This window comes from Bos taurus, chromosome 5, assembly GCF_002263795.3.
Source record: "Bos taurus isolate L1 Dominette 01449 registration number 42190680 breed Hereford chromosome 5, ARS-UCD2.0, whole genome shotgun sequence".
Taxonomy (NCBI): Eukaryota; Metazoa; Chordata; class Mammalia; order Artiodactyla; family Bovidae; genus Bos; species Bos taurus.
In genome coordinates, this window is record NC_037332.1 from 84,803,540 (window position 1) to 84,820,003 (window position 16,464).

The window sequence follows — 16,464 nt, forward strand, 5'->3', positions numbered from 1 at the left end:
TTACTGGCAAACATATACATAGTTCATTTAACCTAAAAGTTCTTTTTTTAATCAGTTGCCAAAGGATTATCATGCAAAAAATGTGTCTATTCTTAAAAAATTGGCAACCTGATAACACTGTCCCCATAAGGGAACAGTTGGCTAGACAAGTGACAGCTACCCCTTTTTGGAAATGCTTCCCCTTTTGTTGTAGTCCAGACTATGACCAAATCTCTTTCATTATTTACCTCTCTGGTCCCAACGGGATTTCGATTTGGAATGCCAGATTTAAGTCATATCTGAAGAGTCACCACTCTGTTAATTTCCTATCATTTTTTCTTGTGAAATCAAGTGTACTATGTTCTAATAGCACATGAATTAGAACATACCTCAATTATAATACCTGTCATTTTATTGTAATAATTTTTCATTGTGAGCTGCTTAAGGTCAAGAACATGTTTTATTTATTTTTGGATCCATAGTGTTTAGTCTGGCACATAGTAGAAATTCACTGAATATTTGTTGAATAAATATATAATACTCCATTTGCCCTACCATTACTTTAAAACACTTGGGCCTATGATTATTTAAGAAGAAATGCTTCTATAAATGTGTCTTTGGTATTTATACAGTTAAACATTTTTTCAAAAAATACTGTTGAGTGCCGTCAGTGTTTGCTTTTCTCAGTCACTTGAACCCACTACCCACCTGATACTGTGTTAGGGACTGTGGATATAACTGAGCGACATTTATAAAGCACAGTCTTATGGGGAGTATTCTGGAGGACTACAGTCATTTATATATGGGTCTACAGTAGTTTATTAGTTTGTGTGGACATTTCATTTTTGGCTTTACATAGTGAAATCTTAGAGGCATTGTTTTAAATATGAAAAGTTTTCACTTAATGATGTCATATTTTTATTAATTCTAGGATACTCGTCTTTTTACATTTCACATTTTAACATGACTGAAATTGAGATATATCTTACGGTTGCTAATAGCTTCCAATCATTGTAGTCCTGAATTGACATCTTTTTCCTCCAGAGATGTTTGCTTCTGTCAGTCACATGGGCTTACTACCAACCCAGTACTACTTTAAATTCTCTTCTTGAGGGTTTTTGGACCACACTAATGATATAAGTCAGACTCATGAACTGGCTTGTGGTTTAAATTTTGAGGGATTTTTTTTTTTCTTTCTTTCTATTCATTTTCAGGATTGATAGATGCAAGTTTCCTTGCTATGCCTTTCTGTATCGTGGGTTCATTTGTGTTTACCTAGCATCCAGCTGTATACAGTCATCTTCTTTTACATTTCTATCTTGGGAATGTAATCTATTTCCTTTTTTGGTATAACAATTTATACCAGTTTATAATAATTTATAATAATTTAAAGGTACATCTTACATTCGATGGCATTATAGATTCTATGGAGTAAATATATCTTGGGGACCTTTTTTTGTTTGAACACATTGAGATTGCATCACTTCTTTTCACAGCTGTATCACATTTCATGGAAGTATGTCTATGATTTTTATATTGTTCCTATTTTTTGCTACCACATACAAGATAGAAATGAAGACTCTTGTATATAAGACTTTGCAAACATATGAAAAAATAGTTGCTTCATTCATTTTGCAGTGTTCTAGGTAGTTAAGAGTACAGCAGCAAGACAAGGGTCCCTGTCCTCTTGAAACTTACATTCTTTTTTTTCCAAGCTTTATTAAGATATAATTGACATATAACATCATGTAAACTTCAAAGTATACAATGTAATGATTTGACATAAGTATGTAAATATTATGAAACAATTACCAATATGATTGCTTAATACATCCATCACCTCACATAATTACCACTTTGTATGAGTATACATGTGTTGAGAACACACACATACATACACACACATCACACATCACATTTTCTTTATCCCTTCATCTGTAGATTGACAGCACTTGTTTTCAGTCTTGACTTGTGAATGACATCTCACTGCACATGAAGCTGCAGATATCCCTGAAGAGAGCGATTTAATTTCATGATGCTTGCATTCTGTCTGGGGAGGGGAGGTGAAGAAAAAAGTATAATTTTAGATTGCTTGGAATGTACAGAAAACCAAGAAAGGAGTCAGTGAGAAATGTAGGGTAGGGTGTAATGGTGATGCTATTTCGTATAGGGTGAGTGAAGAACTAAAGTTTGAGAAGAGACCTGGTTGAAATGACATTCTAGGCAGAAGAAACGGTTATTGCAAAGACCCATAGTTGGGACTGACCTTGGTGGTTAGAATCTAAGTGAGCAAAATAGAAAATGAAAGATAAAGCATGAAGTGCGGGGTGGTGAGGGTAGAGGGGTGGGCAGAAGGATTGGGGGAGAGAAGTAGGAGCCAATTCATAGTCATGTAGGCTATGGTGAAATGCCTGGATTTTATTCTGAGCGTGGGAGAGTTGTACACAGAAGAGTGACATGATCTGATTTACATCTTTAAATGGTCACTGGAAACTTCACTGTAGGGAAGCAAGAGTAGAAGTAGGAGTGCCAGTTAGGAGGCCGCTGCATCAGTGTCGGTCTGAAGTCTTTACACCAAGGTGAACTCTTTCCTGGAAAAAAAAAAAAATCTACTGTCTTTAAGTCCTGTCCTTTTGCCATTGCATCTCTCCTTCTGCTTTATAAAACAAAGGCGTGTGTCTCATCCATTCTAAGTCTTACATGCTTCATTGCCCTAGATCCTTGACTATGAAACTATAGGACAGTTCAAAATACTGATACTGGCAAAGCATTGTTTAATCAAGGCACCAAAGACTTCTTGTTTTTATCTGTCTTACAAGTAAGTGGTGAAATGTGGCCTTTGAAATATTGAGATGTTCTGAATGTCCTATATATTGTAGTGTGGAGTGGTGGAGCTGGTATTAATTTTTCTTTAGTGGCATTGCTTGTAATTTTATTGTCAAATGATGATGCAGAAAAATCCTCTCACAGTGTAATTTATTGATAAAATATCCAAGCTTGAAAAGTAATAACATTAATTTTTTTAATGAAGAAAGATGAAAACTATCAGTAAAAATGTAAATTAGCTTAATATTTTTACATAGACCTTAAAGTTTCCTTTGAAACTTCATATAATTTAAATTAGTGTTATTCATTGCAAAAACTAGGAAATTGTATAAGACTATCATAAAGGTTATAACTCCTGGTGCACTGTTAAAAGACCCATCACTGCTTTTACATCAATATGTTTTCTTCAGAAACCACTGTACTTCATGAACTAGCAGAAGACATTGATTGGATTATAAGGAAAAACTCCCTTAAATATTAATGAATGTACAGGTTAACTCCAAATACTTTAATTTGAATTGATTTTACTTGAATACATTGAGACTGATACCCAAGTACCTATAGGCATGGAAGTATAAAGAATGAGCTAAAAGGGGACCCTATCGCTCATTTCTCTATGTATATCCTATTTTTGAGGCCTTGGTTGCCTAAAATTTGAGTCCTAGCTTCTATTGAACATTCAGTGTTGACCCTAAAATATAAATGGTGTTAGGTTCAAGACATTAAATAATTGCATCTTTTAAAACAAAGTGTAAGGAAATGTAATTGACTCATACCTGACTTATAATAAAAAAAGAGCTTATCATGATGATGCATATTAACATTTATTTGTAGAGAAACATGAAGTCAAACTGTCTCTGATATAAAGTAAGTATGATATGGCTAGTTGGTTTAACTTTGAAGGCTGGGTTTTGTTAATAAGATAAATAGACCTGTTTTAATACTCTGAAAGAGCAAAATCTACAGTTTTAAATTTACAGTTTTGATCAATTTAAAATCAAAACAAGTGGTAAGATAAATTTGTTTCAAAAATATTATTTTGACTTTCCCATTTTCAGTCATACTGGCCTTAAGACATTTTAGATCAACCTTTCTGCTGCAAACAATAAATAATGCTGAGTAAAATATATATGTATAGATCAAAACTATCATCTTAAAAGCACCTAAGAGCTGATAAAACAGTAAGAGATTATCAGGCAAAAACCTAAATTAAGGTAGGAACCAAAGAAGCACTAAAACTCTTTTTCATGAGAGTATTTGCTTTTCAATTCAGTCGCTCAGTCGTGTCCAACTCTTTGCAACCCCATGGACTGCAGCACGCCAGGCCTCCCTGTCCATCACCAACTCCCAGAGTTTACTCAAACTCATGTCCATTGAGTCAGTGATGCCATCCACCCATCTCATCCTCTGTCATCCCCTTCTCCTTCTGCTTTCAATCTTTCCCAGCATCAGGTGAGTCAGTTCTTCAAATAAGTCAGTTCTTTCAAATGAGTCAGTTCTTGCAAATGAGTCAGTTCTTTGCATCAGGTGGCTAAAGTGTTGGAGTTTCAGCTTCAACATCAGTCCTTCCAATGAATATTCAGGACTGATGTCCTTTAGGATGGACTGGCTGGATCTCCTTGCAGTCCAAGGGACTCTCGAATCTTCTCCAACACCACAATTCAAAAGCATCAATTCTTCTGTGCTCAGCTTTCTTAGTAGTCCAACTCTCACATCCATACATGACTACTGAAAAAATAGCTTTGACTAGACGGACCTTTGTTGATAAAGTAACGTCTCTGCTTTTTAATATGCTGTCTAGGTTGGTCATAACTTTCCTTCCAAGGAGTAAGCGTCTTTTAATTTCATGGCTGCAGTCACCATCTACAGTGATTTTGGAGGCCAAAAAAATAAAATCTCTCACTGTTTCCACTGTTTCCCCATCTATTTGCCATAAAGTGCTGGGACCAGATGCCATGATCTTAATTTTCTGAATGTTGAGTTTTAAGCCAAGTTTTTTTTTGTAGAAGTGGTTAAATCTTGAATTTCTGGTCTTAACAGCCACAATGGAAGCCAAAAAAAAGTGGAGTGATGTCTTCAGTGTGCTGAAAGTAAATAACTGACAATTTAGAATTCTGTATCATCTTTCAAAACAAAGGTGAAATTAAAATGTTTTCTCAGGGAATTCCGTGATAGTCCAGTAGTTAGGATGCTCTGCTTTCACCATCATGGGCCTGGGTTTGATCCCTGGTTGGGGAAGAACTAAGATCCTGAAAGTCACACAGCAGTGAGGCCAAATTAAAAGCATTTTCTCAAGCAAAAATTGTGTTTTCCACCTGCAAACCAGATTATATATGTAAGGTATAAAACAGTAATCCTAATAATGACATGTAGATTTAAAAAATAAACTGAAATACATGACAACAAACAACCCATAATAGTCATCAGTTGATAAATAAACAAAATGTGTATATCCATCTTACAATACCATGGAATATTTTTCAGCCATAAAACAGAAGTTTTATGATATATGCTGATACATGTTGTAGCATGGAAGAAGCTTGAAAATGTTGTTCTGAATGAATAAAGCTGATTACCGAAGACCATACATTGTATGATTCCATTTACATGAAATATAGAGAAAGTAACTGGTGGTATCATAGATCTGGGGGGTTGTGAGGAAATGGTGGGGGGGGGAAGCTGTGAATGTGTAAGGGGTTTCTTTGGGGGAAGTGATGAATATGTTCTAAAATTGATTATGGTGGTGGTTGCACAACTCTGAATGTGCTAAAAACCATTAAACTGTATACTTTAAATGGGTGAAATGTATGGCATATAAGTTTTATCTCAGTAAAACTGTTATTAAAAATATATGAAAACAGTATTTGGGTTTAGTTCAGTTCAGTTCAGTCGCTCAGTCATGTCCAACTCTCTGCAGCCCCATGAATCGCAGCGCGCCAGGCCTCCCTGTCCATCACCAACTCCCGCAGTTCACTCAGACTCACGTCCATCGAGTCAGTGATGCCATCCAGCCATCTCATACTCCATCGTCCCCTTCTCCTCCTGCCCCCAATCCCTCCCAGCATCAGAGTCTTTTCCAATGAGTCAACTCTTTGCATGAGGTGGCCAAAGTACTGGAGTTTCAGCTTTAGCATCAGTCCTTCCAAAGAACACCCAGGACTGATCTCCTTTAGAATGGACTGGTTGGGTCTCCTTGCAGTCCAAGGGACTCAAGAGTCTTCTCCAACACCACAGTTCAAAAGCATCAATTCTTTGGTGTTCCGCTTTCTTCACAGTCCAACTCTCACATCCATACATGACAACTGGAAAAACCATAGCCTTGACTAGATGGACCTTTGTTGGCAAAGTAATGTCTCTGCTTTTTAATATCCTATCTAGATTGGCCATAACTTTACTTCTAAGGAATAAGCATCTTTTAATTTCAGGCTGCAGTCACCATCTGTAGTGATTTTGGAGGCCAGAAAAATAAAGTCTGACACTGTTTCCACTGTTTCCCCATCTATTTCCCATGAAGTGATGGGACCAGATGTCATGATCTTCGTTTTCTGAATGTTGAGCTTTAAGCCAACTTTTTCACTCTCCTCTTTCACTTTCATCAAGAGGCTTTTTAGTTCCTCTTCACTTTCTGCCATAAGGGTGGTGTCATCTGCATATGTGAGGTGATTGATATTTCTCCAGGCAATCTTGATTCCAGCTTGTGCTTCTGCCAGCCCAGCGTTTCTCATGATGTACTCTGCATATAAGTTAAATAAGCAGAGTGACAGTATTTGGGTTGGGGAAGGATTATTTAAGATGTTCTAAAGTCCTTGTACTATTTGGTAGTATGATAAATAAATAAATAAATATATATATATATATATATGACTGGAATGGGTGAATTTAACTCAGATGACCATTATATCTACTACTATGGGCAGGAATCCCTTAGAAGAAATAGAGTAGCCATCATGGTCAACAAAAGAGTCCAAAATGCAGTACTTGGATACAATCTCAAAAACGACAGAATGATCTCTCTTCGTTTCCAAGGCAAACCATTCAATATCACAGTAATCCAAGTCTTTGCCCCAACCAGTAATGCTGAAGAAGCTGAAGTTGAACAGTTCTATGAAGACCTACAAGACCTTCTGGAACTAACACCCCAAAACGATGTCATTTTCATTATAGGGGACTGGAATGCAAAAGTAGGAAGTCAAGAAACACCTGGCTGCTGCTGCTGCTAAGTCACTTCAGTCGTGTCTGACTCTGTGCGACTCCATAGACGGCAGCCCACGAGGCTCCCCCGTCCCTGGGATTCTCCAGGCAAGAACACTGGAATGGTTGCCATTTCCTTCTCCAATGCAGGAAAGTGAAAAGTGAAAGTGAAGTCGCTGAGTCTTGTCCGACTCTTAGTGACCCCATGGACTGTGGCCCACCAGGCTCCTCCATCCATGGGATTTTCCAGGCAAGAGTACTGGAGTGGGGTGCCACTGGAGTAACAAGCATATTTGGCCTTGGAGTACAGAATGAAGCAGGCCAAAGGCTTATAGAGTTCTGCCAAGAGAACACACTGGTCATAGCACACACCCTCTTCCAACAACACAAGAGAAGACTCTACACATGGACATCACCAGATGGTCAATACCAAAATCAGATTGATTATATTCTTTGCAGCCAAAGATGGAGAAGCTCTATACAGTCAGCAAAAACAAGACCGGGAGCTGACTGTGGCTCAGATCATGAACTCCTTATTGCCAAATTCAGACTGAAATTGAAGAAAGTGGAGAAAACCACTAGACCATTCAGGTATGACCTAAATCAGATCCCTTATGATTATACAGTGGAAGTGAGAAATAGATTTAAGGGACTAGATCTGATAGAGTGCCTGATGAACTATGGACTGAGGTTCATGACGTTGTACAGGAGACAGGGATCAAGACCATCCCCATGGAAAAGAAATGCAAAAAAGCAAAATGGCTGTCTGGGGAGGCCTTACAAATAGCTATGAAAAGAAGAGAAGTGAAAAGCAAAGGAGAAAAATAAAGATATACTCATTTGAATGCAGAGTTCCAAAGAATAGCAAGAAGAGATAAGAAAGCCTTCCTCAGCGATCAATGCAAAGAAATAGAGGAAAACGGTAGAATAGGAAAGACTAGAGATTTCTTCAAGAAAATTAGAGATACCAAGGGAATATTTCATGCAAAAATGGGCTCAATAAAGGACAGAAATGGTATGGACCTAACAGAAGCAGAAGATATTAAGGATAGGTAGCAAGAATACACAGAAGAACTGTACAAAAAAGATCTTCATGACCCAGATAATCATGATGATGTGATCACTCACCTAGAGCCACACATCCTGGAATATGAAGTCAAGTGGGCCTTAGGAAGCATCGCTAAGAACAAAGCTAGTGGAGGTGATGGAATTCCGGTTGAGCTATTTCAAATCCTGAAAGATGATGCTGTGAAAGTGCTGTACTCAATATGCCAGCAAATTTGGAAAACTAAGCAGTGGCCACAAGACTGGAAAAGGTCAGTTTTCATTCCAGTCCCAAAGAAGAGCAATGCCAAAGAATGCTCAACAAACTGCACAATAGTACTCATCTCACACGCTAGTAAAATAATGCTTAAAATTCTCCAAGCCAGGCTTCAGCAATATGTGAGCCGTGAACTTCCTGATGTTCAAGCTGGTTTTAGAAAAGGCAGAGGAACCAGAGATCAAGTTTCCAACATCCACTGGATCATGGAAAAAGCAAGAGAGTTCCAGAAAAACATCTATTTCTGCTTTATTGACTATGCCAAAGCCTTTGACTGTGTGGATCACAATAAACTGTGGACGATTCTTAAAGAAATGGGAATACCAGACCACCTGACCTGCCTCCTGAGAAATCTGTATGCAGTTCAGGAAACAACAGTTAGATCTGGACGTGGAACAACAGACTGGTTCCGAACTGGGAAAGGAGTACGTCAAGGCTGTATATTGTCACCCTGCTTATTTAACTTATATGCAGAGTACATCATGAGAAACGCTGGGCTGGAAGAAGCACAAGCTGGAATCAAGATTGCCTGGAGAAATATCAGTAACCTCAGATATGCAAATGACACTACACTTATGGCAGAAAGTGAAGAAGAACTAAAGAGCTTCTTGATGAAAGTCAAAGAGGAGAGTGAAAAAGTTGGCTTAAAGCTCAACATTCAGAAAACTAAGATCATGGCATCCGGTTCCATCACTTCATTGCAAATAGATGTGGAAACAGTGGCTGACTTTAGTTTTTGGGCTGCAAAATCACTGCAGATAGTGACTGCACCTGTGAAATTAAAAGATGCTTACTCTTTGAAAGGAAAGTTATGACCAACCTAGACAGTGTATTAAAAAGCAGAGACATTACTTTTCCAACAAAGGTCCGTCTAGTCAAGGCTATGGTTTTTCCAGTAGTCATGTGTGAATGTGAGAGTTGGACTATAAAGGAAGCTGAGTGCCTAAGAATTGATGCTTTTGAACTGTGGTGTTGGACAAGACTCCTGAGAGTCCCTTGGACTGCAAGGAGATCCAACCAGTCCATTCTAAAGGAGATCAGTCCTGGGTGTTCTTTGGCAGGAATGATGTTGAAGCTGAAACTCCAATACTTTGGCCCCCTGATGCAGAGAGCTGACTCATTTGGAAAGACCCTGATGCTGGGAAAGATTGAGGGCAGGAGGAGAAGTGGACGACAGAGGATGAGATGGTTGGATGGCATCACTGACTCAATGGACATGGGTTTGGGTAGACTCTGGGAGTTGGTGATGGACAGGGAGGCCTGGTGTGCTGCGGTTCATGGGGTTGCAAAGAGTGGGACACGACTGAGTGACTAAACTGATTGAACTGAAAGGCTTAGATGATGATCAGCGTTTTTTTAGCAATGAGGTATTTTTAAGTTAAGGTGCATACCTTTTTTTAGACACAATGCAATTGTGCACTTAATAGACTACAGTATGGTATAAACATAACTTTTATATGTACTGGGAAACCAGAATATTTGTGACTTACAATATTGCAATAGTCACTTTACTGTGGTAATCTGGAACAAACTTGCAGTATCTCCAGAGTATGCTTGTTTTATGAATGAAAAGAGAGACATGATTTTAACAATAAATGACATAATTGGAAGAGATTTATATGCCAATAAATTAGAAAATTCAGATGAATTATGCAAATAGAAAAAAAATTCTTAAGCTGTTTCATGAAGAAGTCAAAAACCTGAAAGTCCTATAATCATGTAAGAAATTATATTAGTGGCTTCAGTTTTTCCCAGAAAGAAAATCCTAGGTCTGTAAGTCTTTGATAGCTTGTTCTTTGTTCAAAGATTAATTATTTCATTTTGTTATGAATTATTCTAGAGCATGGAAAAAGAGCAAACATTCCTAATTCATTTTGAGTTACCTGGGTGACCTGGGAATAGTATGAGAAAGGAAAATTGAAATTCATTTCACAAACATAAATGCAAAATTTCTTACTGACAAAATATTAGTACACTCAATTGGAAGTATATAGAATGATAAAAAATCATGACCCAATTCAGCTTATCTCAGGGTGACAGAATTGGTTTAATGTAAGAAATAAAGTTAATAAAATTAGACTGAGTTAGAAATTCAGTTACTGTACCTTAATAGGTTATAGGGCACTTCCTTACCCTGATAAGCATTATCTCTGTTTTAAATAAACAAAAAACTGCCAGAGAAGCAAAATACTGACATTAACAAATATTGACCAGGATAATGATTATGGGAGTGTAAATTGGAATAATTACTCTGGAAAATTCAATTTCAACTACATTGAAAATACACATACCCACTAGTTTTACCTCTAGGTGTATGCACTAGAGAAACTCCTGTGTGGACACCACGATACATACACTTAAAGGTTTATAGAAGCACTATGCATGATAGTGACAAACTAGAAATCATCCGGTGTCAATCAGTAGAAGAATGGATAAATAATGAGTTACTATTCAGCAATGAAAATACACAGCTGCAGCTGTATCCCCCCTTGAATGAAGCTTTCAAAGTACAATTTGTATCTAAAGAAGTAAATCACACTAGAGGATAAATATTGTATTATTCTACTTACAGAAAATATCTAGAGTAATCAAGCTCATAAATACAGAAAGTAGGATGGTGATCAATAGGGGCTGGGTTGTAGGCAGAGCTGGAGTTAATGTTTTAAGGATACAGAGTTTAGTTTGGGATGATGAAAAAGTTCTGGAGGTGAATGGTGGTGAGCGTTGTACAACAATGTGAATGTACTTAATGCCACTGACCTGCACACTAAAAAATGGTTAAAATGGTAATTTTTTGTTATGTATACTTAATGACAGTAAGTTAATGAATTACAGTTGTATTCAAAAAATAGAATTTGATTTATGTAAAATTCAAAAGTAAGAAAACTATATTGTTTAGGAATACTTTTAAGAAAAACAAGAACATCATCACAAAAATTAGTGATTACTGTAGAAGTAATTTTTTTGGCAAGTCAATATAATTTTTGGCATCTGTTGTGGAAATAACTTGAAAAATTGCATGATATAGCTGTAACCTGTTTCATTTGCTTTTTAATATAAACTAGATTTTTCATTTTCTGTATCTATAAAAATTCAAATAGAATCTGTCTGAATCCTTATTTTCTTCATCAATAGCTAACATTAATCCTTATCTAGTAAAATTTTACTGTTTATGTGTTAATATTTACTTACCAAAATTTGTAATATAAAATGTTGCTTTATTCAATTGTATACCAAAATAATTAAAAAATTAACCCAATCCAGAGCAAAATTTATATTGCTTAGAAAGTTAGAGTCAAGGAAATTGAAAGTTTCATACATATTTTTATAATATTTCCATATCCTATTTATGATAGGAAAATCAGCAAAAGTTTTTCAAGTGTATTACATTAGGGTGAGATTCTGTGGGGTGAGTGGAATGGAGATGTGAAATCAAAGAAAAAAGGATTAGAAAACTTTTATTTAAAATGCTTATTCATATTTTTAATTGAAATTGGCCATTAAATCACTATATTATGTAGATCCATTGGGTATATTTTATTTTTTTTTTTATTTATTTTTTTTTTCAGTCCATTCTGATTTTATTTTTATATATAGTATGAATTGGGATCCACATTTATTTTTATCTACCCAGTGAGATGATTTTCCCCAATACTATCTAATAATTCATCCCCTTCTCCATGTTTCAGAGAGACCACCATTAGCATATGCCAATCCATTGGGTATATTTTAAATGATGAATATAATATTTAAAAGAGTGATGTTACAGTTTTCTTTTACATATTTAAACTTATGGTTAAAAGTTTTCAGTGTCAGCTTAAAAATGTGTGAAGGGGTACATAGCTTTTCAAAATTCTTTTAGGGATATGAACAAATAATTTTAAAAGTTACTGATCAACTACATCTGAGGAGGAGAAGCCAGAAAAGAAGTCTAAGAAGAGGGGGAGGAAGCAAAATCAGTATCAACCTGATGGCCTAATGAAGAAAATATTTCAAGATGGAGAAAGAAAACTTTGTCAAATGATGATAAAATGAGGACTGAAAATTGGCCATTGTCATTGGAAACATGACTATCTTAAGCTTCCATGACAAGAGAGGCTTAAATGGTACAATAGAAATGAAAGCCTGATTGGAATGGAGCATGCAGGAAATGGGGACGTAGAAGCAGTGGGCGACTCCCTTTAGGCAGTCTGATATAAAAGGTAACAGCATTGGAGCAAAAGAGTGGGAAGTAAAAGGGAGGGAGAAATCTGTGAATAACTAGAAGTGTTAACTGGGGCTTTCCTGGTGGCTCAGCTGGAAAGAATCCACCTGCAATGTGGGAGACCTGGGTTTGATCCCTGTGTTGGGAAGGTGCCCTGGAGAAGGGAAGGCTACCCACGCCAATATTCTGGCCTGGAGAATTCCATGGATTATATAGTTCATGGGGTTGCAAAGAGGCAGATAAGACTGAGAGGTGTTAATTACAGGAGCCGAATCTTAAATAGATAGTAAGGGATAGGATCCAGTGTAAAAGTGGGAGATTCAGCTTTCAGTAGCAAAAGGTACATACAATCCATCCACGGATAACAGGAAGGAAAGCAAAGATAGAGGTAGGTTCAAAGATTTGGTGTGTATTCTTAAAGTTGGGCTTCCCAGGTGGCTCAGATGGTAAAGAATCTACCTGCAATGTAGGAAACCCAGATTCAATCTCTGGGTTGGAACTATCCCCTGGAGAAGGGCACTCCAGTATTCTCGCCTGGAGAATTCCATGAACAGAGGAGCCTGGTGGGCTACTGTCCATGGGGTAGCAAAGAGTCGGACACGACTGAGCAACTAACATTCTTACAATCTTAAAGTTTCTAGTGATGTTAAGAGGTAAGGTCAACACTTGAGAGTAGGAAAGAGAAGACGATTTTGGAAGTTTGAAGAGTGAGGAGAATGAAATCAGTTCAGTTCAGTTCAGTCAGTCAGTCGTGTCTGACTCTTTGTGACCCCATGAATCGCAGCACGCCAGGCCTCCCTGTCCATCACCAACTCCTGGAGTTCACCCAAACTCATGTCCATCGAGTCGGTGATGCCATCCAGCCATCTCATCCTCTGTCGCCCCCTCCTCCTCCTGCCCCCAATCCCTCCCAGCATCAGGGTCTTTTCCAATGAGTCAACTCTTCGCATGAGGTATACTGGATGGTGCTTAGAGCCTGTTTAAAATTTGTGCTCACAAATTTGAACTCATGTATTTTTCTCTGGTAAGGTTCAGCTGCCCCTATGGTGAGCACAGAATAAATGAAGAGTTGAGTTTAACTAGAACTAGGAATTTGGCAGCGGAACTTCTCAGAGGGAGAGGAACATAGGGGAGGTGGAGATATATGTTAGTGATAATGGTGATGAACTGTGAAATCTAACTGGGGTAAGAAGTGACAGTATGGGAAGAGGGGATTGATGAATGGTGGAAAAGTGACAGGGCTAGTGAACTGGAGATTCCGCTGGTGCATTCTGCAGTAGGTGAGCCAAAAAGAGAAGATGGTCATCCAGGAGTCTGTATATCCCAAGGACTAGCCACACAATTGATTTCTAAATTTAGACTGTGCTCTTCTCTTTGTATACTCTCCTGTAAGGAAAATGGAGGGGAGGGGGTCATCACCAAGATAGTTCTCAAGTCTGTATTCTGTAATCCTAATCTCTTTTCTGCACCTCAGTTCTTCAATGTCAATGCCTGAAAGCCTTGCCTGGATGCTCCACCAGCATTTTATACCAATTGTATATAAATTTCTCTAAGCAGTTCCTCTTTCTAATTTGCATCTTCTGGACTACTGTTCTTCCTTTCTGATTCTTCTCTGACTCCTTTCCTCTTCTTGCCTCCAGCTGTAATAATTATCAAATAAGTTAGCTTATACAATATTTATTAGCTCCATCCTCCATCTGCATTTCCAGTATCATGACTTTATAAGTTGTTAATAGTCACCAAAATGATGGTATCTTTATAATTATTCCCCCCCTAATACCAGGTTAGTTTTCAAGATAATAGCCACAGATCTTCTCAAAAACTTCTTGGGGGTTTCCAAGTCTTTTAGAATAATGTCCAATGTCCATGGCTTAGGCTTTGGCCTTCTTTTCCATTCTGGAGTCCATTGTTTCCTCTTCTTGGGGTCTTTTCCCAGGGCCATTCCAGTCCTCTCCCAACTCTATAGCTTATGCCTGCATTTCCGTTCCTGGGGGTATCTTCCCTTCATATCTAAGTATTAAAATCCTTGGGGCACAGACTTACAAGCTAGCTGTTCTATACAAATTTTACTTGACCCCAGCTTTTGGAAATAATTTCTCCTTACTCCAGACTTGCAAAATAACTCTATATCTGTTAGTCATAAAAAAATTAATTTTTATAGACATGTGGCAGTGTTAAATATATTTTTACATATATTTTATTCTCATCCTTACAAAAATGAAGTGAGATTTTATTTAACACCACTTAAAAGATGTGAAACCTGGGAATGATAGAATTAAATGGTATATACTTGTCAATGTCAATTTTGCCTTTGAATAATTTATATGCTAATTTTCCTACTGTTTCTGTATTTTGTCCTTACGGCCAGGAGTCAAGGCTTTGCACTTAATAGGCAGTCTTATTTGAATAAACAGAGGACTAGATTCATGGAAGTAAAAGTGCTTTTAAGTAGTTTGTATACATGTTAATAACCTTTTTAAAAGTTGTGACCTTTATTAAGTCTGGCAGTAAGAAAAAGAAAATCACCAAAGCTGACCGGTTGAAGCAGATACTAGAGGAAGAAGAGAAACGACAAAAAGAGGAAGGTATAAGACACACAGTGGTAACTATTTTCATATGCAGGTAATGCTAACAATAGGTTGGCATTTCTGTCATCCAGTCAACACTTTTTAAAGACAATTTTCAAAATTTTTAATTTTTTGAATTTAATGTTTTATAATGGGCTTCCCTGGTAGCTCAGTGGTCAAGTATCCTCCTGCAATGCAGAAGACACAGTTTCGATCCCTGGGTCAGAAAGATCCCCCGGAGAAGGAAATGGCATCCCACTCCAGTATTCTTGCCTGGGAAATCTCATGAACAGAGGAGCCTGGTGGGCTACAGTCCATGGAGTCACAAAAGAGTCGGACACAACTTAGCAATTAAACAACAGTGTTTTATAGTAGCTGTTTATTTTTTAAAGCTTACCCACCAATCACTTTCAGATATATCTTGAAGGAGAGTTGCCAGATAAAATACAGGATGCCCAGTTAAATTTGAATTTCAGATAAACAATGGATAATTTGGGATAATTTACCCGTGCAATATTTAGGATATACTTGAACCAAAAAAAAAAAGTCCATTATTTATCTGAAATTCAAATTCATCTGAGCATCGTATATTTTTATTTGCTAAATATGGCAATCCTATCTTAAAGTGTTTATATCATTAATTACTGATTAAATTGAGAGCTTTGGTGCTGATTGTGCAGTAAGAATTCTTAAACTCGAATTAAATATGGGAAATATATACTAGCAAGAAACATATAGAGCAGCCTAAGTTCTTACAGTGTAATAATATCTATTTGTCAAATTTAAAGAGGATTTTCATTTGTTAAAGAATTTCAGGAAATTAATTATAGAAATTAATAAAAATTTGGTTATTTAAAATACCGAAAAGTGACTTTAAAAATCTGAATAGTTCAGATAGTTGTATCTTTTAACATGAAGAACATCCGTTGAGTCATACTGGGTTTTAAATGTCTGTCCTTCCCAGGTGGCTCAGTGGTAAGGAATCTGCCTACCAATGCAGGAGAGGCAGGTTTGAGATCCCCTGGAGGAAGAAATAGCAACCCACTCCAGTATTTTTGCCTGGAAAATCCCATGGACAGAGGAGCCTGGTGGGGTTACAGTCCATGAGATTGCAAAGAGTCAGACATGACTTAGCAACTGAGTGCCACCAGCACATTAGTTTCCAAGTTGATTTTTTATTAATAATCATATAAATCATTTAGGTGACTTATGATAATACAGTATCAGGACCTACTGTTTGGGGAATGTTTTATTATTTTGGGTTAAACTCATATTCTTTAACATATATTTCATGTTTTAATTTTTAACAGTGAAAGCAAGAGAAAATTTAGGTAGTTACTTCTGATGGTGTGGATGTCACGAGATTATGGAAATTT

At 37.1% G+C, this 16,464-nt stretch overlaps 1 protein-coding gene across 8 annotated transcripts in view; it reads left to right on the forward strand.

Moving 5' to 3' along the window:
• The window catches only part of DNAI7 (dynein axonemal intermediate chain 7), an 87,828-nt gene that overhangs the window by 4,127 nt on the left and 67,237 nt on the right, over positions 1 to 16,464 (forward strand). For 4 of the 8 annotated variants that reach the window (XM_024991819.2, XM_024991824.2, XM_024991822.2 and 1 more), the window contains 1 exon segment: positions 15,022 to 15,106. The exons of 2 other annotated variants lie outside the window; for them this stretch is intronic. In XM_024991819.2, coding sequence (XP_024847587.1) covers positions 15,022 to 15,106 — 85 coding nt within the window. 8 annotated transcript variants of the gene reach the window in all.